The sequence below is a fragment of the Harmonia axyridis genome, chromosome 2 (genome assembly GCF_914767665.1).
Source record: "Harmonia axyridis chromosome 2, icHarAxyr1.1, whole genome shotgun sequence".
NCBI classification, from domain to species: Eukaryota; Metazoa; Arthropoda; class Insecta; order Coleoptera; family Coccinellidae; genus Harmonia; species Harmonia axyridis.
The window spans coordinates 59,777,499-59,802,429 of record NC_059502.1 but is presented as its reverse complement, the minus strand read 5'-3'; the positions used below and the strand labels follow the sequence as shown (position 1 = coordinate 59,802,429).

The 24,931-nt window shown below is 35.1% G+C and overlaps 1 protein-coding gene across 3 annotated transcripts in view; it reads right to left on the bottom strand.

Annotated features, from left to right (window-relative positions):
- Positions 1–24,931, bottom strand: part of LOC123672461 (irregular chiasm C-roughest protein-like) — a 140,112-nt gene that overhangs the window by 33,439 nt on the left and 81,742 nt on the right. For all 3 annotated transcript variants that reach the window (XM_045606556.1, XM_045606558.1, XM_045606557.1), the window contains one exon: positions 4,993–5,279. In XM_045606556.1, the coding sequence (XP_045462512.1) occupies positions 4,993–5,260 (268 nt within the window). In that variant the 5' untranslated portion in view covers positions 5,261–5,279. The remainder of the gene's footprint in view (positions 1–4,992; positions 5,280–24,931) is intronic.

Sequence of the window (24,931 nt, the reverse complement as noted above, 5' to 3'; positions counted from 1 at the left end):
AACTAAACCTCACAAGGATTGAGATGTAAAATACGCCAAAGCGAGCCGTAAGAGAGGCCCAAATGTTGTGCGCGCCAAGAAATGGATGAATGTGGATCCTCTCCAATGCGCGAAATTACACAATCATGATTTCTGTAGTAATTTTTCATTACTTTCACACGTTCAGCAGTAGATAAACCATCCATATTGTTAAATGGCTAACCTTCATCTAAACATACGATACTTCGGATGACAGTTCTGTTCGATATATGTCATTGAAATAGTGCTGTGAAATCCAGACCACCACATAGATAACCCAGGGCTTAATATGCCAGATTTTTTACACAGCGAATTATCTGTTATACATAGATAACGTTTCGATTGAATTGAATTATAGTCGATAGAAACTATACAAGGGGAAACAATGGCTGTTTGTGTTTTTGCGATGTTTTTGAACAAAATTTCGATAACGCGCGTTATCGTGACACAAGATTTAAAAGATCACTCAAAAAATTGTCGTTTCTATTCGCTGAGATGAAATGAAAAGCGAAATATTGTTCACTAACTAACTGACAGATAACGCCCCTAACCTTTTGTGCGAACTTGGCAACAAAACGAGAAGTTTCTGTTATGTGTATATATGTTCTCCGTCCACAAAGTCAATAGGTTTATTAAACCAAGAATGATATTTTCCACGAAACTGAATTTAATATTGCGTTCCTTCAGTTTCACTGAATTCATCCTATGTTTTTGAAGTAGAAATTTCGTGCAGATCGTGATAGATGGAGTTGGTTATTTTGAGATTAGTATGCGAACCACATCCTGTAAAGCATGGTAACACGACTTCAATAAAAAATGTCCATCCTATGATATCGTATGACTAATGAGCTAATGGAAGGAAAAATCTCCTCTTTGAAAGCAATATAAGCTTTTATTCTATTACCTACTCGACATTTTTAGTAAGACACTCAAAATATCCCGCTTGACCTGAATAAATGTATTAATGCATCATTAACATACTCCAGTGTGAACAGTAGCTACTTTCTATTCATTGTCCAGAGAAATCATGAACATTTATGGATATACTCACCAGGGAAACATTTTAATGCATATCCATGGCCGTTAATAATGGATATATCATTATCACAGGCCTATTAACAACACGAATGTTATCATGTATATTTTAAAAGGGTATATCCAGTGAATAATCACAACTTGAAATATTGTATTATCTCATGTTACCACATAGATAACATTTCTGCTTCGATTATGATACGGATGCTGCCGACATTGTGGCTGACATTAGTATAGGTAATTTTCGACCCTAATTTTATACTCGATTATATTTCAGGGTGGATTTATGCAGCATTAAATATAACGAATAGGAAATCTAACAAGAAGACTGCCAATGAAATTTATTAACATAGAAATTAATTGTCACGGAATGGGCAGAGGACAAAAAAGTCTCCTCAACGTTTCGATATATTTTATATTATCATCAGGGCAAACCTACAGATCAGGTCAGAAATCAGATTGAAATACAAAAGAACTACAAAAAGAAGGAAAATTAAATAACTGGAAGTTGGCTCTATTTTTTGACCCTCAACTGTTCGTTTTTTACATCTTTGTTGTTTTTAAATCAAATTTTCATCCTCAATTTGTAGGTTTGTCCTGATGATGATATGAGTTGAAGAGACTTTTCTTTCTTCCTACAATTCCCTGTCAATTAATTTCTAATTACAAACTTTCCACTATGTTTTTCCCTATCTCGTAGAATTGTCGAATTATTGAAAAAAAAATCTGAAAATGAAACATTCGAAAAAAAAATTGATTAGATTGATTGCAGTCTGCTTTGCATGAATTTCATAATAGTTCTACATTATTATGCTCTTCGAATAATGTGAAAGATTTAACAGCAATTGAATTTTTTTTCTCCACAGATTCATAGAGTTTGGAGCACAACTATGGATAGTGTTTTACTTTCAACTGCTTCAGCATTCAATTTTGGGGTTATATCTAATTGGAGCTTCCGGAAATTTGAGCTATTTAGTTGTCCCCAGAAAAATACTTTGCACTGAGAAATACTTGATGAAATATCCAAATCTCATTTTTATTTTCTACCTACTGAATGGTATATCGCAATTTAAAACATGATGATTATTTGATTCAGGATTCTCCTGAAAACATGAGAAGTGAAGGAATAATAATCAGGATATTTTGAGTGCTCGTCATGCGCTTATTGCGCTCATAGAGACCACAAAAATACTTAGATGTGATACTGAGATGTATTTATTACGATGTCAAAAATTTTGGTTAGTTTATCTAGATGAAGAAGTATAATACAGTCGTACTGAAATTTGACATTGATATTCATTCAAAGTGAAAACTTAATTTGCAACACTTTTAGGGTTAATTCATTTCTATATTCTGCTTGAATTTTTTATGGTTCTAGTGACCCGAAATATTTGTTTTTTACACATATTTTTTCGAAATTTCCTATGTTGAATTGTTATTCTACATTTTCTACTTAGTTTGGAAATTATCCGGAAATAAATTCTCGCATGGCCATATTGAGAGAGCCTCTAGTTTGATTTTGAATAGATATTAATGAACTTATAACCGTGGAATTCGAGATCTAAATCTTTGTTCGGAAAACGACCTCTAAAAATTCAATTTTTTTATTGGATGAAATAATATCTAACGCAAATAATAAAAAAAAAGAATATTCGTGAAAAAATGGATGAACATGTATTTCTTGTGACGTTGATAAAATAGTGAGGTGAAAATATGGTCTGAACGTGATGGGTAAGTACACCTTCCGAAAATATAACCAACCTGAAAAATTCTAAATTCATCTCTGTTGTTTTCCACTTCCGTTTGTTTGAACGCCTGAATAGCAATAAATATAACGATCCCCTGAATACAATTCATGTCTGTACCCATAAAGTGATTGATTATATTTACATACATATTTATATTCATTAATTGAGGTCCATCCTTTCACCTTTATTCCCCGTTTTTATTCTTTTTTCCACCTGAATTTTCCGCCTAATGCTTTCAGCGATTTCCATACATTCCATATTTACTTTCCGGTGAAATTAATTTCCAGGAGTTTACTTTGCCCTAATGGTTTCTCAAGATATTATGGCAGCCATATATCTACCTCACATTCATTAAAAATTTGGACAGTTAGTAAAACATGGCTATTTTACTACGGCCACAATAGAGCTTTCAAAGGGCAACCTATTTCAGCTCCTCTATAATTTTCTTCTGTTCGTAATGCGTAGGTATATTATTAGTCAATAGAAGAATTCAATAGGTTTGAACATAATGTTGAGGTTGGAGTTATTTGGAATGAAATGTAAATAAAAATGCATATCAACGTCATAGCCATAATATTGATTTTATCGATATTATGTTTGTTGAATTTCATGTTTTCCATACACCATCTTCACTGAAGGAATTAATCAATAATCATTCCCCTTATAAGAAATTCAATTTTGTCATCTTCTTGGGGTTGGAGTAGAGACTTTGGTAGTTCAAAAATTACTAAGTAAAGGGTGTTTTTTTTTAGAGCTATAGAACTTTGAATTGCAATAAAAAAACGATGGATTATTCGATTGACATGAATTGTATTTATCCGGAAGATAATATTGTGGCATTACATTTTAAATATGATTTCTGGCATATGACCGCCACGGCTGGCTCGGATGTAGTCCAATCTGGACGTCCAATTTTCGATGACTTTTTCCAACATTTGTGGCCGTATATCGGCAATAACACGGCGAATGTTGTCTTCCAAATGGTCAAGGGTTTGTGGCTTATCCGCATAGACCAATGACTTTACATAGCCCCACAGAAAGTAGTCTAGCGGTGTTAAATCACAAGATCTTGGAGGCCAATTCACAGGTCCAAAACGTGAAATTAGGCGGTCACCAAACGTGTCTTTCGATAAATCGATTGTGGCACGAGCTGTGTGACATGTTGCGCCATCTTGGTTGAACCACAGCTCCTGGACATCATGGTTGTTCAATTCAGGAATGAAAAAGTTAGTAATCATGGCTTCATACCGATCACCATTGACTGTAACGTTCTGGCCATCATCGTTTTTGAAAAAGTACGGACCAATGATTCCACCAGCCCATAAAGCGCACCAAACAGTCAGTTTTTTTGGATGTAACGGTGTTTCGACATACACTTGAGAATTAGCTTCTCACCAAATGCGGCAGTTTTGTTTGTTGACGTAGCCATTCAACCAGAAGTACGCCTCATTGCTAATGGACGTAGTGCGCGATACGTATTCCGCACAGAACCATTATTTTCGAAATAAAATTGCACTATTTGCAAGCGTTGTGCAGGCGTGAGTCTATTCATGATGAATTGCCAAACCAAACTGAGAATAAATCACTTGACCGCTGTTAAATCGGTCGCCATCTTGAACAGTAATGCCAAATCAAAGTTATACACCTCGAAAAAAAACACCCTATAGTTACCTATCTAATAGTTACTACCTAGTAACTATTAGTTTAGTACCTACTACCTAGTAACTATTAGTTTTCTGAAAATGGCAACATTGTTGATAAAAATTTAATTTTATTTATTACACTTGTGATTTTAAAATCTCTAAACATATCATAGCTTCTCAAATATCCCGGATTATATAAAAGTAAATTTACTGTATGAATTGCCTAAATTTTTGAACTGTCGAAATTTTTCTCGGATATCATAAAGAATAGTAAGAGGGAGTTTTATGGATTACTCCTGAATTTATATATAATATTATCAGCATGAGATATGCTGTGAAAAGTTGCGCGTATGACTTAATTTCCATCAACACCAATCAAAGTTTTCAAACGTTAGCGTAGAAAATGTATGAGAGGTACTTTTTTGCTTATTTTCATGCCTAATATCAGTTTTTCCACACAATTGGGAAACACCCTGTATACTGGTTGAATTATAGACTTTTATCAATTGAAGCCAAATTCAATTTAGAAAAAAGCATATTTATCTCACCTTCCTCGTCACTGCCAATCATAGAATATCTTTCGAAACCCGTCAGGTTTCTGTGAGTACCAAGCCCGAAGTCGTCTTTAGTCCACTGCAGAATTCCCGATTTGTCTATCACTCTACAAGGTAATGTCACCCTGGATCCCACCACCGCCGTCTGATCTTGAGGTTCCATTGCAAACCTTTGTTCCTTCAGCGCAGGTGATGCAGTTGTTGAAAAGGCCATGATTGCTATCCGCAGGAGTAGTAGGAGGAATTTGTAGTTAGATGTCATTGTGATTGTCTTGGGGATGCTGCAAGAAAATTTTCAATTAACAGGTGTTCAGACTAGGAAATAGAACAATTTGATAAGAATATCTCTTAAAAAAACTATGTAATGCAATGCTTCTCTGGAATAATTCAGGTGTTACCTTCTTGGATAAAGTCAGTAATTACACCACATACATATCAGAAAAAAGTCCCAATAGTTCTGAATTTTCAATGACATTTTTCGATTTCAGAACGAATAACTTCGCGTTTGAATCCTGCCCTTATAATATTTATTATACCAACTTTTTGCAAGGTCATTGCGTGAACAGATCGCTCGAATAGATAATTCGAAAATTATAGACATTGTGACGAAATGATAAAACGATCTATTCGGAGAACTAGGGCTCAAAAATGAGCATGAACGATAAATTTAGATTAACAAAACATCACAGAATTTTTGCTAACTTTCAAAAGAAATTGATTCAATGAGTGAGGTATTGCCGATGCAACAGTGTCAGATGGCCTTGAGATCACGTGTAGATTTGACCCTTATATTATTCCATAGAAAGCAATTAATCATGACAAAAATAGTTGACTTTTTTCAAATGGTTTCAAAAGCAATAATTGACATTAATACAACACTAATTGGTCTAGGAATTATATCGGTGCTAAGTTAGCACCAAAAGAAATGATCACCAATATCTTGAACACGTTCAATATTCATAAAATTATCCCAAAAGCACTAATTGCCGCTAAGTGGTGGTATAAAATTTTCGGTGATTTGGAAATGTTGATGCTAAGTGCGAAGTTGGCAGTAAAAACTTCAATCATCTATTTCTCAAGAAATACAATGGTGCTTGAAAAGTTTTATACTGCACTAATAGGCATTAGTTAGGCACTGAATATTTTATATAGTTTTGGAATTACTGCTCTCATATTTTTACTGAATTCTCGCAATCAATTTGGATGTTTATAATTGAATAGAACAAATATAATATATAAAAATAAAAATATAAATAAAACAGATATGTCCCACTGAAGAATTATAATTTGAATTGATTGAAGGAGATTGAAAGATGGTGAATCAATATTATTATTATTAAAACAAGGAGATTATATCGAAATAGTACATTACATTAATCTAAGGTTTGCTACATAATACTAATTATTTAGTATTTCGGGGCTGGACTAGCAAGCTTAGATACTTTTAGTTATGCTGAGGTTGAATCAAAATTAGAATCCAAAATCTCAACTAGATTTGATTTGTTGCCATGGAATTATTGTATTCTTTCTCCAATATTCTTCTTGAATATTTTATGGTTCTGTAGTTTTGTGATGACAGAAATACTCGGTAGTTGTTTTTCGAAATCCTCCAAGTAAATTTTTAAGATTCAGGTGAAACAATCAACATGAAATTTCGAATAATCATCTAAATTATGATTTTACATACATTTAAATGCTATATTATATCTTGATCGAATTGGTAGTTTTGAAATTTTTTGGAAAATAGAACTTCTGAAGGTCATATTCACGGAACCTCTAGTGCCTATTGATTTTACTATTTTATCCTGTAGAGTTTCAAGTTCACTTTCTCCTAGGACCAATGAATCAAATAAAAGACATTTCTTCAGTTCGTTAGCAACAATTTCTCACCGGTAATGGGATCGAGAAGTCCGACCGCAAGAACATAAACTTAATTCAGATAAAAAGGAAATAGATAGCAACGTATTTAGGAAGGTATTACAGCCATCCGCCCCAGATCTCGGACCACAGATATATCTTTACCGTCCAAAATCTGGATCCAGACATCACTTAACTTCAGAGATTATCGTAATTGTTTCACGGAATAAGATTCGGATCTGAGTTACCGGATTTGTATCAATCAGTTCGAAAAGAGATTAATCCAAAACGTAGTTTTCTCAATCATTTCGTCTGATGGTATTGGAGATTGTCGGTTTTCTCATCGTTTTTTGAATGAGAAATTTAATTAGATATGCTGAAAAAACATAGAAAAACTGAACGGCAGAATACGTGTATAAGTGAACATAATAAACACGTAATACGTAATTGCAATTATTTTATAAATTAATTTCTTTTTTTTTTTCATTTCCTCTTGATGGATGAGCGAATAGATATCTGAAAATCCAATATCAACAAAATTTTTAACATAATTGAAATTAGCAACTAGGGTCGTAGTAGCAATTTTCATAAAAGGTTAAGTATTTTGAACAGTAGAATCAGGAACCATTGCACTTCAAAAATTTCATCGAATATTGACACTAATATTTGTTGAATATTTAGGTACTTTTCATGTGAAATGAACTATTTTCAAACACATATATGATTGAATCAAAATCCTTCTGTGATGGTTAATATAATTTCATTTGAATTCAGATAATCAAGAGAACTAACAAGAATAGAATTACACAAGTTTGACTTGAATGTTTGAGATTGACTTGAGTTTGGATTGAAATTAAGTCAAATTTAAGTCAATCTTTCTGACATATGATTCAAGACGAATCAAAGTGGACACTGACTGCAGGTATGAAAATTCAAACTGTTTGTCAAACCAGTTTGAAAAATAATCTGAAGGGTGTTTTTTTAGAGCTATAGAACCTTAAATTGCAATAAAACAACGATGGTTTATTCGATTGACATGAATTTTATTTATCCGCAAGATAATCTTGTGGCATTACATTTTAATTATGATTTCTGACATATGACCGCCACGGCTGGCTCGGATGTAGTCCAATCTGGACGTCCAATTTTCGATGACTTTTTCCAACATTTGTGGCGGTATATCGGCAATAACACGGCGAATGTTATCTTCCAAATGGTCAAGGGTTTGTGTCTTATTCGCATAGACCAATGACTTTACATAGCCCCACAGAAAGTAGTCTAGCGGTGTTTAATCACAAGATCTTAGAGGCCAATTCACAGGTCCAAAACGTGAAATTAGGCGGTCACCAAACGTATCTTTCAATAAATCGATTTTGGCAAGAGCTGTGTGACATGTTGCGCCGTCTTGTTGGAACCACAGCTCCTGAACATCATGGTTGTTCAATTCAGGAATGAAAAAGTTAGTAATCATGGCTCTATACCGATCACCATTGACTGTAACGTTCTGGCCATCATCGTTTTTGAAGAAGTACGGACCAGAGATTCCACCAGCCCATAAAGCGCACCAAACAGTCAGTTTTTCTGGATGTAACGGTGTTTCGACATACACTTGAGGATTAGCTTCACTTCAAATGTGACAGTTTTGTTTGTTGATGTAGCCATTCAACCAGAAGTGCGCTTCATCTCTAAACAAAATAAAATGGACGTAGTGCGCGATACGTATTCCGCATAGAACCATTATTTTCGAAATAAAATTCCACTATTTGCAAGCGTTGTTTAGGCGTGAGTCTATTCATGATGAATTGCCAAACCAATCTGAGAATAAATCACTTGACAGCTGTTAAATCAGTCGCCATCTCGAACAGTAATGCCAACTTAAAGTTATATACCTCGAAAAAAAACACCCATTATTTAGTAGATATACTCAATGGGTAAAATATTTATGTTAAATATAGTAAGTGGGTACAACAAATACCTACATAAATTTGAAACAAAAAAGAAAATACATTATTTCAAACTTTTTTTAATCAACTCCAACTTGTCACCTCCAATGACCTTTCCAGGTATTTTATAGAATGCCTAGGCATTTTATAAAATGCCGGATTATAAACGTTGGCGTTAACATATACACCAATCTCATATCAGCTAAAATGCGCATTGTAATTATCCTATATCCGATTCATTTTTGAACGGATCCGTCATCTAGTCATCAATTACGAAGGTTTGGCGAATCTGTGGTAAAATTGCTCGACAAATTCACCCCATTATTATTGCATCAATCAAAATTATCGCCAGCCAGACACATTCAACAAACAATTAATCATTCCGAGGGCGGTGTATCGATTTATCGGAAAAATAAATATATCAAAGTAGGTACAATAAATCTGCCTTGGAAACGATGCTGCATGAGAAAATGATTTTAATTCATTTGACACACTACGGAGTTTTCAGTTTGCGCAGTGAAATAATATATATCGCTCCATGTTGTATACTGAATTGATTTTCTGAACGGAATACGTAAAAATGAAATTATCAAAGGTGCTTCAACTATTATTGATAATTTTTTCTTTTCCACGAAAACTTGTTTATTTGGCTAAAATATGATAACAACCGATTGCTAAAATCAATCGGTTAGGATGAGCGATTTCATCTAAATTAGGATTGTTTGAATGTTTTTGCCTCAAATGAACAAGTTTGAGTGATGAAAATAAAACATGATCTGATAAAATTTGAAGAACGAACTGTATTTGAGAAGATTATTTTTTTCAACAATTAATGGTTCAATATTCTCTTGGGTAATGACACTAAATCGGTTTGTGTTCATTTTTCAAAAACGCACTTTAATCTCACAATAATGACGAATTCAAAGTAAAATTTTGACAATTTTGCAAGAAAAGTTTTCTAGCCTTGTCATTTCTCGAAGAGGCAACCGAGATCTTGTGATTTAGCACCTTTAGACTTTATTCTTTGTGACAAGGTGAAAGATGAGTTCTATGCCAATGCTCTACAATCGATTCAAGACCTTTGGAATGGAATTCGTGGCTGATATTCTTCTCCAAAATTAATTGCAGTTTTTCTTCTTCACAATGAAATGAACATCCATTGATATCTCTTGAAATATAATTTTTATATTGTACCTGAGTCAATTGAAACTTGAACCAAGGGAGAAGACTCAAATTTGAATCTGAAGAATTGAAAAAATATTTCAGATAACCAATTTTATTGAAATCCAACACTTAATATTATCAAATACCAATGCCTAAAATGTGACAAATTTCAATCAATGGATTTCATCTTCGTGACAGTGTAACTCCTAAAATTGTCATCGCGATCGAACAAATGGTGTTACAATGCATAAACGACAAACCAACAAGCATTTATTCGAATGAATTCATACAGAATACATTATTGAAATTCGATATTAAATGGATATACATCCATTCTTTATATATTTCACGAGTTCGAAACTCTTATTTCTACATCGATATTATAGTTGGAGGAATTTTACTGTTCATCATTTCTGATATACATACTTATTATGAATAGATTCTTTATTTTTAATTCATCATTCAGAAAAATAATTCTACGATAATTTTTTTCTCTATTTCAGTATCGTAATGAGTTCATTACAGTACTAAAAACAGTGCTGTGATGAACTCATTACAGCATTGTTTTCAGTTATATTTTTCGTTTTGTGGTTGTCTGCACTTCCAATCCTATCAAATTTGTACACGAATTTCGCATTCGTGTTTGAATAGGAGCCCATTGTGCAACTTATTTTAGAATATATTACCTATTTTTGAATCAATTTCGGCATTGACTGCTGGGGTTATCAGCCATTTTTAATAAAATTGGAGAGAAATAATAAGCCTATAAAACAGACTGAAATCTAAATTGTATAATTTGCCTTGAAATGGATGCATTATATCAGATGGAAAATATTTCGGTTGTCAATTGATTTTCCCCGATTAGTAGTCGAGAAAAACAAAAACATGTTTTCGAACTGAAGGGATCTCGTTGGAGCGGCTTTTTTTTTCAATTTTATACGAATACTGTTATTGTTGGGAACTATTGGCTCCGAATCAATCAGCGTTGATAAGTTAATAAACAAATGGCTTTTCCGTGTTTTTTTTTTGCTTTCGACCGGATGCTGAATTATGTGTTTCCAATATTCATCGAATGCGGAACAACTGCTCCATTTTTTATTCAATTCCAGCCATTTTCTATTCGCCTAACCCATCGATCGATATGTAATTACTTTACTAGATTAGGCTCTTCTATGATTCATACGTGTTGGCACTTTAGTAAATTTCGTTTCTACTTGCAAAGCTCGGTTTTGCGAAATCCTAATTTATCGCTTAGGGATAATTACGTGAAATTGCTATGCTTGGATAGAATTGAAAACACAGTTCTACTTCACATTTCAAAACGCTTCGATCATAAGGGTCGAACCCACTCCTAAACCTTGAAATTGAATGCGAAGTCGGCAAGTCTTTTTCTCCAAAAAATATCAGGTACATCGGAAATAAAGTATCAAAGAAATTATCAGGACATTGAAAGATAGAAAAGCACGCGGAATAGACGGAATATTAAATCAAGCAATTAAAAACTTACCAGGAGAAGCTCGAGATTAAATCGTTGAAATAGCCAGATTCATACTTAAAACAGGATATTATCCAACCAAAGAAAAACGGCGGTACAATATTAATAAGGAAGAAAGGAAAAGGCAAAAAAAAACGAAATTATCGACCCATAAGCCTATTATTATTGGCAATTAGTAAAGCGATGGAGAAATTAATTCACAGAAGACCAACAGATTTCGTAGAAGAAAAGAAAATTATTCCAAAAAATCAGTTTGGGTTTCGCAAAGAGCATTCAACGATCCAAAAATCGGTACGACTAACGGAAAATATCAAGGAGCGAATAAACCTGTCTTCAGATACTGGTGCAATATTCTTGGATATAGAAAAGGCATTTGATGAAATGTGGCTTCAAGGTTTGATATTCAAAATGAAGTTGATGAAATAGCCAACCAAACTTACGAGATTAATACAATCGTACCTGGCAAATATAAAATTTAGAGTTGATATCGATAGTACCAGGTCGAGGATCAGACAAATTGAAGTCGGAGTTCCTCAAGGATCAGTGATAGGACCGCTGCTTTCAACTGGCAAACATTCCAAAAATGAATAGATGCAGGATTTCGCAGTTTGCAGATGACACCACTATTTACTATCACACAGTAGAATGAGGAAAACAGTTACCAGGAAGTTACAGATAGACCTAGACAAACTGATGGAATATTTCAAGAAATGGAGATTCAAAGTGAATACATCTAAAACAGTGGCAATCTACTTCGGAGGAACAACAATAAAGAAAGAGGAAGCAGGAAACGTCAAACTAGATAATCGGACGATATAATGGAAAAAGGAAGCAAAATATATGGGAGTAATTCTAGATGAAAGAATGCACTTTAACAAACAGATAGAAGAAAACCGAAAAAAAGCAAGACACTAGCCCGGAAGACTGTACCCGCTGCTCAATCCAAAAAAAAACTTTCCTTAGAAAACAAGATGAAGATAATAAAAATAGTGCTAATGCCAAGCATTACTTATGCAGGAGTAACCTGGTATAAGACGAAAGACAATAATAAAAACAGTTTGCAAAGTACACTAAGTACAGTAATCAGTACAGCGGTTGGCACCCCATGGTTAACAACCAACCAACGAATAAGAGAAGAATTGAAAATTGAAACTATTGAGGAAATAGTTAACAAACAAACAAAGAAGACAATAGAGATGCTGAAAATGAATGAGAATAAGGAATTAAGAAAGATACTACACATTGAAATAAGAACGACAGATAAGAGGAAATTCTTCTTTCAAAGAACCAAATAGAAAAAAAAAGTGACATGAAGTAGGGAGTAAAGTCTTCCGATTAGACAACAGTAGAAAATAGGAGAAATTGAAGTAGAGGCGTAGGGAATAAAATTCCAGACATTGAACAAAAATCTGAGGCTGAATAAGTGCCTTATTACTTCGAAACTTTACCAAATTTCGCCCAAATCGCTTTGAGAATATCCACGATGATTTGTAAATATCAACCGTTTTTTCTTAACACAAATCACCCTCTGAAGTTTCGTAGAAATCACCCCGTATATGTCCATAAAGTTGCTTCCACTCTTCAGCCTTTCCTCTCTATGCCCAATGCATATTTCAATTTAATAAGAGACGCAACCAGAAGAATCATTTCGAGCAGCCGCGGAATCTTTAATTATACAACAGGAGGAATTTCAACGATGATATGGAACGCACTCAGACGACCCCAGCTACGGTGCTACGTTCGTTTTAACTAATTAATCACTGGGTACAATTGAATTTCGTCCTGTCTCTTTCAACATAGAGAGGGCTAAATTCTTGTGGCGCCTAATCGCAAGATGTCACCCTTGACATCGGGTCAGGTGAACCTCACGACTAAGGGCGCTGTTCAAATAATGAGAGACTATTCGTTTCGCCATTGTTTACGTAACTACTAACGTCACTGCGGTCCGCTCCTCAGACATTATAACTCATGCTCCAATTAGTTTGAATTCATATCCTAAGGATTTCCTTTCTATCGATATGAATTTGTTGGAATCTAATCAGTTTGAAATTGCAGTTGACAATTTGGAGAGAAAACTTCAACTACTTAACAACTTGATTGGACCAATGATCTAATAATAAGGCAACCCTTTTTATCATTGATTGAAATTCAAACATCTCTATATCCTCTACCTGAACCCTGAAAAGTGCGAAGCTGTTTTCTTCAGCCGAAAGAGGAAAAATCCCCAAGGACACGTCGAAATTTTCGATAGGAGCATTGAATGGAAAAATGAGGCCAAATATCTGGGGTGATACTTGGAAACAGCCCGGCACATCAGCTGTGATGAAGGGAAAGACAATAGTGGCATCTTTGCAACCGCTACTTTGCAAAAAGAGCAAATTTTCTCTTTCCAATATGCCTGGATTGGGAATAAGCCACAAAGATCCATCTGCAGAAACATCAAACCGTGCAGAATACGATCCTGAGACAAGCCGAAAATGCACCATGGTTCGTCAGAAACTCAAGGATACATGAAGAGCTGCAAATACCATTCCTAGACGATCATCTAATAGACCTAAGTGTGAAGACCTTGAATGAAGTGATAAATCAAGCAAACACGCTCATAAGAAAGACAACTATGACCGAAAAGCGAGGAAACACAAGAGACCAAAGATGAAAAGAGTATTAAGCCAAACATTGACTGGCATAGTGATTTTGTAATTAATACACAAACATATTTCATTGGCATATTGCATACCTGCTAGAACAGAACACCATACATTGAGAAAAAGCAGTAAAAGGCTAATGGCCAAACTACAGAACAGAAAAAAAGTTCAAAGTTCCAAGTGATCTTAGGAGAGAGGGGTTTTAGATTTCATATAGAAACTGATGAAACTTGTTTATGTCAATTCAAGGATGTCTACAATTTTCGAACAACTTTCCTAGAGGAAGGAAATATAACACTTATATTGAAATAGAAATGAAATTAATTATTAATGTCCGGTACCAAATCAGGCCATGCATTGGATAAGGCCAATGCCCTATGTGAGATGTAATTCAAATTCATAACTCAGTTAAATATACGCACATAAGTATATTCAAATTCTTTCACGTACCATTTAAATATTTCACTTTTGGTTTTTGTGTTGAGATAATAATAATGAGAGATTTGGTGTGTTCTAAGTTCGTCAACGATATTTTTCATTGAAAATTTCATTGTTCTCTGATGCTGATTAAATATTTGGAATACTGTGTGTACTTGGTACTATACACAAAACATTTTTCTATAATTTTTTTGCAGACGTTTCTGAGAATCATCGGTGTTGAATGAAAATAAAAATGCCGTAAACAAGAATATGATCAATGCTACTGTCAACGACATATTTAAGAAAAATGTCCATGCAAGATATATAGAAGCGGCATTACACTCAAATAAAAATTCCATACGCATGAATATGATTAACTATTTCAGCTCTCAAGTATTTTGCTTATCAAGTGTTGGGGGAAAATTTCAGTTCATTCGAAATAAATCACTCGAGTTTCATAATCAATCGAAAACTACTGTTATCAATTTCAGTTTCAAGTGGGATTATTATATCATTCGATATTAATATGGCGTAATTCAAATTCCTGCCAACAGATAGCGATTAGTTCGATTATAACTTCATATGCTAATACTTTTCAACTCAAAATGTTCATATTGAAAAAGAGACTCATTATCAAAATCAATGAATACTGAAAAATATGATTTTGCGTCGGATTTAGCAAGTATTATAAAAAAACCTATAGAATAATTCGAGCGGATTATTTTCAACAGAAAATTCCAATTTGCACATTTGATTGGTAATAAATCCTGGAAATCGAAAAGCTGCGTCCAATGCCTTTGCTCGAATTGAAAAGTATGAATAGAATTGATGTTGTTATTGACATTTTTTCAATGGCCCTAATGTTCGAGGGGTATAAAATTTCAAATATCGAAGCACCAGGTTCGATTAAAAATGTCAATATTTGACCAAACAGAAATATTACGATAAACAAGATTCACTGACAGAGCTACAATGATTTCAGTGGGAGTAAATGATTGTATTTTTTTTCGTTCAGAATTTTGTGAACGGAATGAAAAATAGCTCCAATATTAATCAAGATCTTAGTAAGGATTGAGAATAGAATTCCATTTCATAAGGAACGAAGATTAGGTAATCATTCATTTTTCCAAATTATAGAAATTCGAACACTAGTATGGTTTGAAGTTTTTACTATGCGTGTATTTGCTAAATCAATAATGGCGATATGATAACAATCATATATGCCATCGGTGTGAAACGTCATAACTTATTCATTTGACTGATGTCACCAGCAATATAGAAATCAACGAATGATATTTATGAAGATATAAGATCTCTGTTGCTCATCTAGAAGTTGTTCAACCGCAAATATTGAATTGCTGAACTCGTTTCCTGAAATATCGAAAAAACTTGATATGAACAAGTAAGATTGTCTCATTCGACGTGAAATATTTGAAACTATTCAATCCTATTCAGAATTAGTCTTGCTGTTATATTTCGCTCACAGCATTGTCCGACGAATATAAAGAATCAACATTTTTTTAACGTAGGTATAACTAAATATTATTCTTAATGTTCTATAATTTGTTATATAAGCGCAGATGCAACATGACTTATAATGTCAAGGTGCATTTGCTTAGTTTTCTACTTTCCTATTATGACTGTTATTCACTCTAGTGGTTTATAACACTCATACTAGTAAATAATAGTCGTCATAATATACGCCCTTTGAATAATATGAGTATGATCATAGATAATGAATATGTTGTAGCACATATAAAGCACTACCCAATAATTTGTGTTTCATGTCTTCTGGAGAATAAATGTTTTTGAACATACTAGGTTAGGGATGAAAATTAGCGTGCTTCCTCCAAGTCTCCTTCAACAATAGGCGCTGAGTGGCAAATCCTCAGCTCACAGTTGACATATCGAGGGTCAAATAGTAAGACCAGCTAATTACTAAAGGCACTCTGTGAAGAGGGACAATTGATCTTGATCTATGGTTTACTTGTTGCTACTGCGCCACCATCCGGCGGTCCAGAAAGACAGAGACTTATTGCTTTCTGAGATGGGTTGCAGCAGCGAATATTTCAGACCCTGGTAACGCGTTAACTACGACCAAAGTGAGTTAAAGATCTCCTTCTCCTCATTCGAGAACAGGAAAAAATCCATCCTTTTTTCGTTTCAACGGAAAATACGGTGGCTATTTCGGATTCTCTTCATTTTCTTTTCAGGTGGCCACGCGATTCTACCTCTCATGTTCTTTGGAGAGAATGTTCAAAATCTACCTTATCTACCGAGCTATCTACCTACATCCAAATAATCCAATATGATAATTTCTCAATTATTCTGCTATGGATGATTGTCGCAGGGGTTTGTCCAATTTATAATATTCATTAATATTTTGTGTTTCATCAAATATTTCAATTCTGAAATGAAAACATGAGGGATAAGAGACTACAAATTCTACACAATAGTTCACTATTTTCCTTTATCAAAGAATAATAAGAAAGGTTATGCCAAATTGGAGAAAATATGATTGGTCTCAGGTGGTCTCCCACAATGAATATTAAGTAATTATATCCCGAGTGCTTGCCAAATACTTTTCCTCCTGCACTCCGTACAGTCGGGAAAATAATTTGGCGAACACGGTATATGTAAAGGGTGTTTTTTTTTCAAGGTATATAACTTTAAGTTGGCATTACTGTTCAAGATGGCGACCGATTTAACAGCTGTCAAGTGATTTATTCTCAGTTAGCTTTGGCAATTCATCATGAATAGACTCACGCTTGAACAACGCTTGTAAATAGTGCAATTTTATTTCGAAAATAATGGTTCTGTGCGGAATACGTATCGCGCACTACGTCCATTATATTTTGTTTAGCGATGAAGCGCACTTCTGGTTGAATGGCTACGCCAACAAACAAAACTGCCGATTTGGAGTGAAGCTTATCCTCAAGTGTATGTCGAAACACCGTTACATACAGAAAAACTGACTGTTTGGTGCGCTTTATGGGCTGGTGGAATCATTGGTCCGTACTTCTTCAGAAACGATGATGGCCAGAACGTTACAGTCAATGGTGATCGGTATAGATCCATGATTACTAACTTTTATATTCCTGAATTGAACAACCATGATGTCCAGGAGCTGTGGTTCCAACAAGACGGCGCAACATGTCACACAGCTTGTGCCACAATCGATTTATTGAAAGACACGTTTGGTGACCGCCTACTTTCACGTTTTGGACCTGTGAATTGGCCTCCAAGATCTTGTGATTTAACACCGCTAGACTACTTTCTGTGGGGTTATGTGAAGTCATTGGTCTATGCGGATAAGCCACAAACCCTTGACCATTTGGAAGACAACATTCGCCGTGTTATTGCCGATATACGGCCACAAATGTTGGAAAAAGTCATCGAAAATTGGACGTCCAGATTTGACTACATCCGAGCCAGCCGTGCTGGCCATATGTCAGAAATCATATTTAAAATGTAACGCCACAAGATTATCTTGCGGATAAATAAAATTCATGTCAATCGAATAATCCATCGTTGTTTTATTGCAATTTAAAGTTCTATAGCTCTAAAAAAACACTCTTTAGCTGAGCCCAAGCATGTTCAGTGGGATTGAGGTCTGGCGACCATTTCATATATTTCAAGAAAAACTGAATCAAAAACGAATCTCCTACTTCTGAGGTATAATTGTTCAAAAAGCGAGAGAACTGGTTTAGTGGAGGTTATCTCAAGAAAGCGTCTCAGAAGTTCCGAGGTTCAAAGACGCCGTTCGATATAGTCGAAGCCGGAGATAAATAAATTACGTAATTAGCGATCGCAACATGCCCGATCGCGATGAAGATTTTCCCTCTTTCTTGGCTTTATGGGCGATAAGTCGAATGACAAGCAGAAGAGTGCCACCTAGCGATGCCTAATTGGGACTGCCATTGAAGGGAGTTTAAAACGCGACCTAGGACGCTAATGCAATTATTTCTGTCTCGGAACTAATTAATATGCTCTTTGAGGATCAGCCGGTTACATCTGGCGAGGGATCATAAAATGCTAAGAGTGGATGAAAACAAAGCGTACCCTTTACAAAAAGTTCCTTGATTAGACTGAGTTTCGATGGCTTTATCACTGCTACGCTTTCAATATAATATGTATGTAGGATCCAGTTTATTGTTTCCCTGTAAATAATGGCGATGGTCAACCGGAACCTATTAGTTTCTTTTAATGTCGAGGGCATGACAGTTTCAATAGATTTACAGGGAACGAATTGTACATAATGTAAAAAGGATGTGCTATTCTTCGGGGTGTCGAAGAATGTCATAAGTCGGTGGTGAAACTTAAGAGATTTATTGGGGGGTTGATAAGGTTCGAAGACAATACGGTCATGCCACATGTGTTTCACATGTTTTTTCTCAGGTTCTTGTCCTTCTAGAATATTTCAGGAATCCGCGAAGATCTTTGGGGGCGGTAAGGCAAAAGATTGCATTGGACTAGGAGATGGATGGTACCTTCCCCTAAGGGTGTGGTCAAACCGAGACAGGGTAGTTCCAATCGGCAGAGAGCACAGTTCAAGTTAAGCCGAAGACGGGAACAGTTAAGATTGAACCAAAGACGTGTACAGACGGTACAGTTTAACACAAGTTAAAGACGAGACAAGTTCGGTCGGTCAACTTAAGACGTAAACGAAAAGACGGTTCGCGGACTAGATTAAGACGAGTCGCGAACAAGTTAAAGACGAGACGACCGAAAACTTGAAGTACGTCGAAGACGTTTCGAGTTATCAATTAAACGTGTTAAAGACGAAATTCAGTACCGTAGTGGGAAACTTGTAATTAAGACGTAATTAAGATCTTCCCAATACCGAGTATGTACTGTATATAATTGTAGCTTTGTAAATAGCTGTGAATAATAAGAAAAGAGTTTAATTATTACAAATCCAACAAAGTCACGGAGAAAAAGACGAAAGGCCAGGTAATCGAATCATACCTCTAGACGAACGATTAACCAAGCCTACATGTATTTTATTTGAACGGATTAGTTCAATTGGCACAACACGAAACACGTAAAGGTGTTATGTGGTTCACACCACTCAATTTCGGTTTTTCAAATACTTACTCTGATTTGAATGAATTCAATCTTTTTGACAATCATCCCCAATGTTTTCGATGGTTTGAAACGTCACAAAAATATTCAAAGGTAATACCACAAGTGCATCAAATATTATCGACAATTTATTCTTTTCCACGAAATCACGACTCGTGACTTTATGTATAATCGGTTTGTTTGAATGTTTTTGCCTCAAATAAACAAGTTTGAGTGATGAAAATAAAAAATTATTTGATAAAATTTGAGGAACGAGTTGAATTTGAGAAGATAATTTTTTTTCACAATTTAAATGTTCAATATTATCTTGGGTGATGGCACCGAATCGGTTTGTGTTCATTTTTCAAAAATGAACTTTAAGCTGTCAATAATGGCGAATTCAAATTGAAATTTCTTTCAATGTAAACAAGGTAACGATGAGATAATCTTGTGGCATTACATTTTAAATATGATTTCTGGCATATGACCGCCACGCCACGGCTGGCTCGGATGTAGTCCAATCTGGACGTCCAATTTTCGATTACTTTTTCCAACATTTGTGGCCGTATATCGGCAATAACACGGCGAATGTTGTCTTCCAAATGGTAAAGGATTAGTGGCTTATCCGCATAGACCAATGACTTTACATAACCCACAGAAAGTAGTCTAGCGGTGTTAAATCACAAGATCTTGGAGGCCAATTCACAGGTCCAAAACGTGAAATTAGGCGGTGACCAAACGTGTCTTTCAATAAATCGATTGTAGCACGAGCTGTGTGACATATTGCGCCGTTTTGTTGGAACCACAGCTCCTGGCCATCATGGTTGTTCAATTCAGGAATGAAAAAGTTAGTAATCATGGCTCTATACCTATCACCATTGACTGTAACGTTCTGGCCATCATCGTTTTTGAAGAAGTACGGACCAATGATTCCACCAGCCCATAAAGCGCACCAAACAGTCAGTTTATCTGGATGTAACGGTGTTTTGGCATACACTCGAGGATTAGCTTCACTCCAAATGCGGCAGTTTTGTTTGTTGACGTAGCCATTCAACCAGAATTGCGCTTCATCGCTAGTGGACGTAGTGCGCGATATGTATTCCGCACAGAACCATTATTTTCGAAATAAAATTGCACTATTTGCGAGCGTTGTTCAGGCGTGAGTCTATTCACGATGAATTGCCGAACCACACTGAGAATAAATCACTTGACAGCTGTTAAATCGGTCGCCATCTTGAACAGTAATGCCAACTTAAAGTTATATACCTCGAAAAAAAAACACCCGTTACATATGAAATGAGAAAAGTATTGACGAGAATTCACTCAGGTGCTTCTACACGTTCGCTCAATTCTGTATCTATTTTTACATGAACTTTCAACTGATATCAAAGAATTGATTTTCATCTTGAATTCAGTGCGTCAAAACCAATTATTCATGAATGACTGTCAGGAAAAATCATAATATGACAAAATGGCGAATGCGCCGCGTTCCGATTTACCCAAGTAAATGTGCCAGAAATTGTGTTATGCCTTGTAGGTATTGAGCTAGAAACCTCTGCAGTAGTGTACCTATAAGCTTCCTGCCTTTCCATCGTTATCGGATGAATGGATTCCGTATCAAGATCAACAATCCATCGTAGTAATTCTGAATTAACCGTCTTCAAACCAATGATACAACCAGCAAAGGCATATCTATGCTCCAATATGATTTTCCTCCCCTAGAGCAATCCTTTAATCTCGTCCAGTTTGCGGAATCCAATATAGCCTTAATGTGGTCCAGATATTTATCTGGGGAATTTGCATTTTATAAGTAATTCGGAATAAATGACCGTAGGATATGCGGGCATAGGGTTTGCTATTTCAATAAAGGAAAGTACAATGTTTCCTATATACCTACAGAACAGCTTAATAAAATTGAACGAGATGCAATTCGAAAAGATGGAAACAGTTTTCCTTATATCCAACGTGTCCTTTCTTGCTTTCGATTATCCTACCTTTATTAAAATTTACCCCTTGTACCTAAACACGCGGCGTGGATTCAGGAAGGAGGGAATTCCTGTAGAGCAATCATTTGAAATTGTTTCTGGAACTATGAGATTGGAACAAAAAAATATGGTTATGTACGATTTGCTCCAAAATCGATTTATTTATATTATACCGGGTGATTCACGAGGACAGTTGGTTGGAATATTTCAAAAAAGACTCAAGATGAACACTTGAAAATTTATAGTTGAAAGGAAACACCACCACGTGGCTACTCAGTTCAAAACGAAATTACAAATATAAATTCTTCAAAATCACTGATTTTTATGGGGTTTGCACAAAATTTCCTCTAACAATAATCTACATGGAATAATGTAAATATTTTCAATTTTCGAATGAAAAAATGATGATATGTACTTTGTAACGGATGTTTTTTTTCGAGGTATATAACTTTAACTTGGCATTTCTGTTCGAGATGGCGACCGATTTAACAGCTGTTAAGTGATTTAGTCTCAGTTGGGTTTGGCAATTTATCATGAATAGACTCACGCTTGAACAACGCTTGCAGATAGTGCAATTTTATTTCGAAAATAATGGTTCTGTGCGGAATACGTATCGCGCACTACATCCATTTTATTTTGTTTAGCGATGAAGCGCACTTCTGGTTGAATGGCTACGTCAACGAACAAAACTGCATTTGGAGTGAAGCTTATCCTCAAGTGTATGTCGAAACACCGTTAAATCCAGAAAAACTGACTGTTTGGAGCGTTTTATAGGCTGGTGGAATCATTGGTCCGTACTTCTTGAAAAACGATGATGGCCAGAACGTTACAGTCAATGGTGATCGGTATTGAGCCATGATTACTAACTTTTTCATTCCTGAATTGAACAACCATGAAGTCCAGGAGCTGTGGTTCCAACAAGACGGCTAACATGTCACACAGCTCGTGCCACAATCGATTTATTGGAAGACACGTTTGGTGACCGCCTAATTTCACGTTTTGGACCTGTGAATTGGCTTCCAAGATCTTGTGATTTAACACCACTAGACTACTTTCTGTGGGGCTATGTAAAGTCATTGGTCTATGCGGATAAGCCAAAAACCATTCGCCGTGTTATTACCGATATACGGTCACAAATGTTGGAAAAAGTCATCGAAAATTGGACGTCCAGATTGGACTACATCCGAGCCAGCCGTGGCGGTCATATGCCAAAAATCATATTTAAAATATAATGCCACAAGATTATCTTGCGGATAAACAAAATTCATGTCAATTGAATAATCCATCGTTGTTTTATTGCAATTTAAAGTTCTATAGCTCTAAAAAAAACACCCTTTGTCTTTGACGCGTCTAAACTTATTCAACTTATCACAAAACTGTCAGAAAAGTTTTTGTAGTATGAAATGTCATCTTTTTAACAACATCTAGTGGAACCCGATCGGACTCATACAATGCGAGATAAATAAAGCCACCTATTGTAAAAATAATGGGTTTCTTCTAACTACACCTAATATCTGCGTTTCCAACCCTCTCCGGAATAATTCTACATATTTAATAGATTTCCAGGAATAACAGCATCAAGAATGTTTCGATCTAGAGCAAGAACTCTGCGAATTTCTTCCGATTCCGAAGAAAATACGCAACAATAATTAAATATTCAAATGAAGTTTTTCGTTTATCTACTAGTTGAGTCAACTGATCACAAGCCTAACAGAAAAGTTTTTGTAGTACGAAATCCTATCTTTCTAGCTCCACCTATAGTGGAACCCGGTTAGGCTTATACAACGCGAAATACAGATAACTAAAGCCTTCTTTTGGAAAAATAATTCACACCTAATATCTACTTTTCTAACCCCTCTACGAAAAAATGCCGTACCGAATAATTCTACATATTTAATAGATTTCGAGGAATAACAGCATCAAGAATGTTTCGATCTAGAGCAAGAACTCTGCGTTCCCGATGAAAAGACGCTACAATAATTAAATATTCAAATGAAGTTTTTCGATCTTTCCGTTTATCTAACTTAATCCGCAGAATTTCTCCCGAATTCCGAGCCTCTGCTTCTGCCACGCGACTTGCGAGCGCCGGGACTAAACTAACAGGGTTTCTCGATTCGCCGGGAACGTTCCTGGGAATTCCGAGGCTGAAGAGGAAGCCGAGAGCTCCTTCTTTATGCCGCTGCTGCACTCGTCGTTCGAAATCAAAAGCTTTTATCGCGTAGCTGTGAAATGTTTAGTATTTTCAGTCGGAATACGGCTCCTCACTTTCTTAGTGTTAGACGATGTCAGAGTATTTACATAATGGATTGAAAAAATAGCGTTTGAATGGAGTTGTTTCTTCGTTTGCTTTTTCGATATCGTGCGATGTCGCGCCCATAAATATTTAAGGTTAATGGAATGAAATTGAATATTTATGTGGAATGGATGGCTTCTTACGTAAACCATTTGCTAAGGCTGATGGCGAGTTCTATATTACTTTGTTTTGACTCTTTCAATGGCACTCATTATTCTTCGGTAGAGTAAAGCTACAATTATTTATTCGGGGACGTGGATAAATACGCTATTTTCCTTACAATTTGTCCTACGAAGTAGCCCATCGTGATTTTCACTTTCCTACACGACAACAAACGTTTTTTTTTTTCATTTTGACTTCTATTGTCTCTAAGAACATTTATTATTAAAAACTCATACTGTTCATCCTATATTTATAAATACCTATTTATTCAGTGTTGCTATGGCATTAATTGCAAACATTTCAATTGTCAACAATATTATACATTTTCCTGACAGCTTCGAAGGCAATAATAATATGAGTTTGTATATTGTAAAGTTAATTTTCATTTATTTATGAATATTTCAGTTTTTTAATATTGCAATTGGAAGCACTGATGAAAATTATTGTATTCAACATTTTTATAAGTACCTTTATTATATTATAAATATATATATATATATATATATATATATATATTACATACCTAGATGGCTTTCTTCCTAACTTAACACTTAACCTAAGGCGTACATAACATAACAAAAACCTAATAAAAAAAAATACATTAGTGATTGGAAACAACGCTAGTTTTGCAATAAGAAGTTTCATTTTGAACAACCCACTAGCTGCCATTTTTATTATTCATTATTCATTTGGTCAATCCACGAATTAGGCGTCTATCTCTAAAAACTTAATTGTTTTTTTGATGCATGTTCAAGTGATGTCTGTTTTTTTTCCTTAATTAAGTAAACAGAATTATTACAAACCTAGAAAGAAACGATTTTTCATTGCATATTTCACGACTGAAAAGATTGACGTAATATCTACGAAAGTAGATCGTTCAGAAAATCAGAGAAATCCTCCACAAG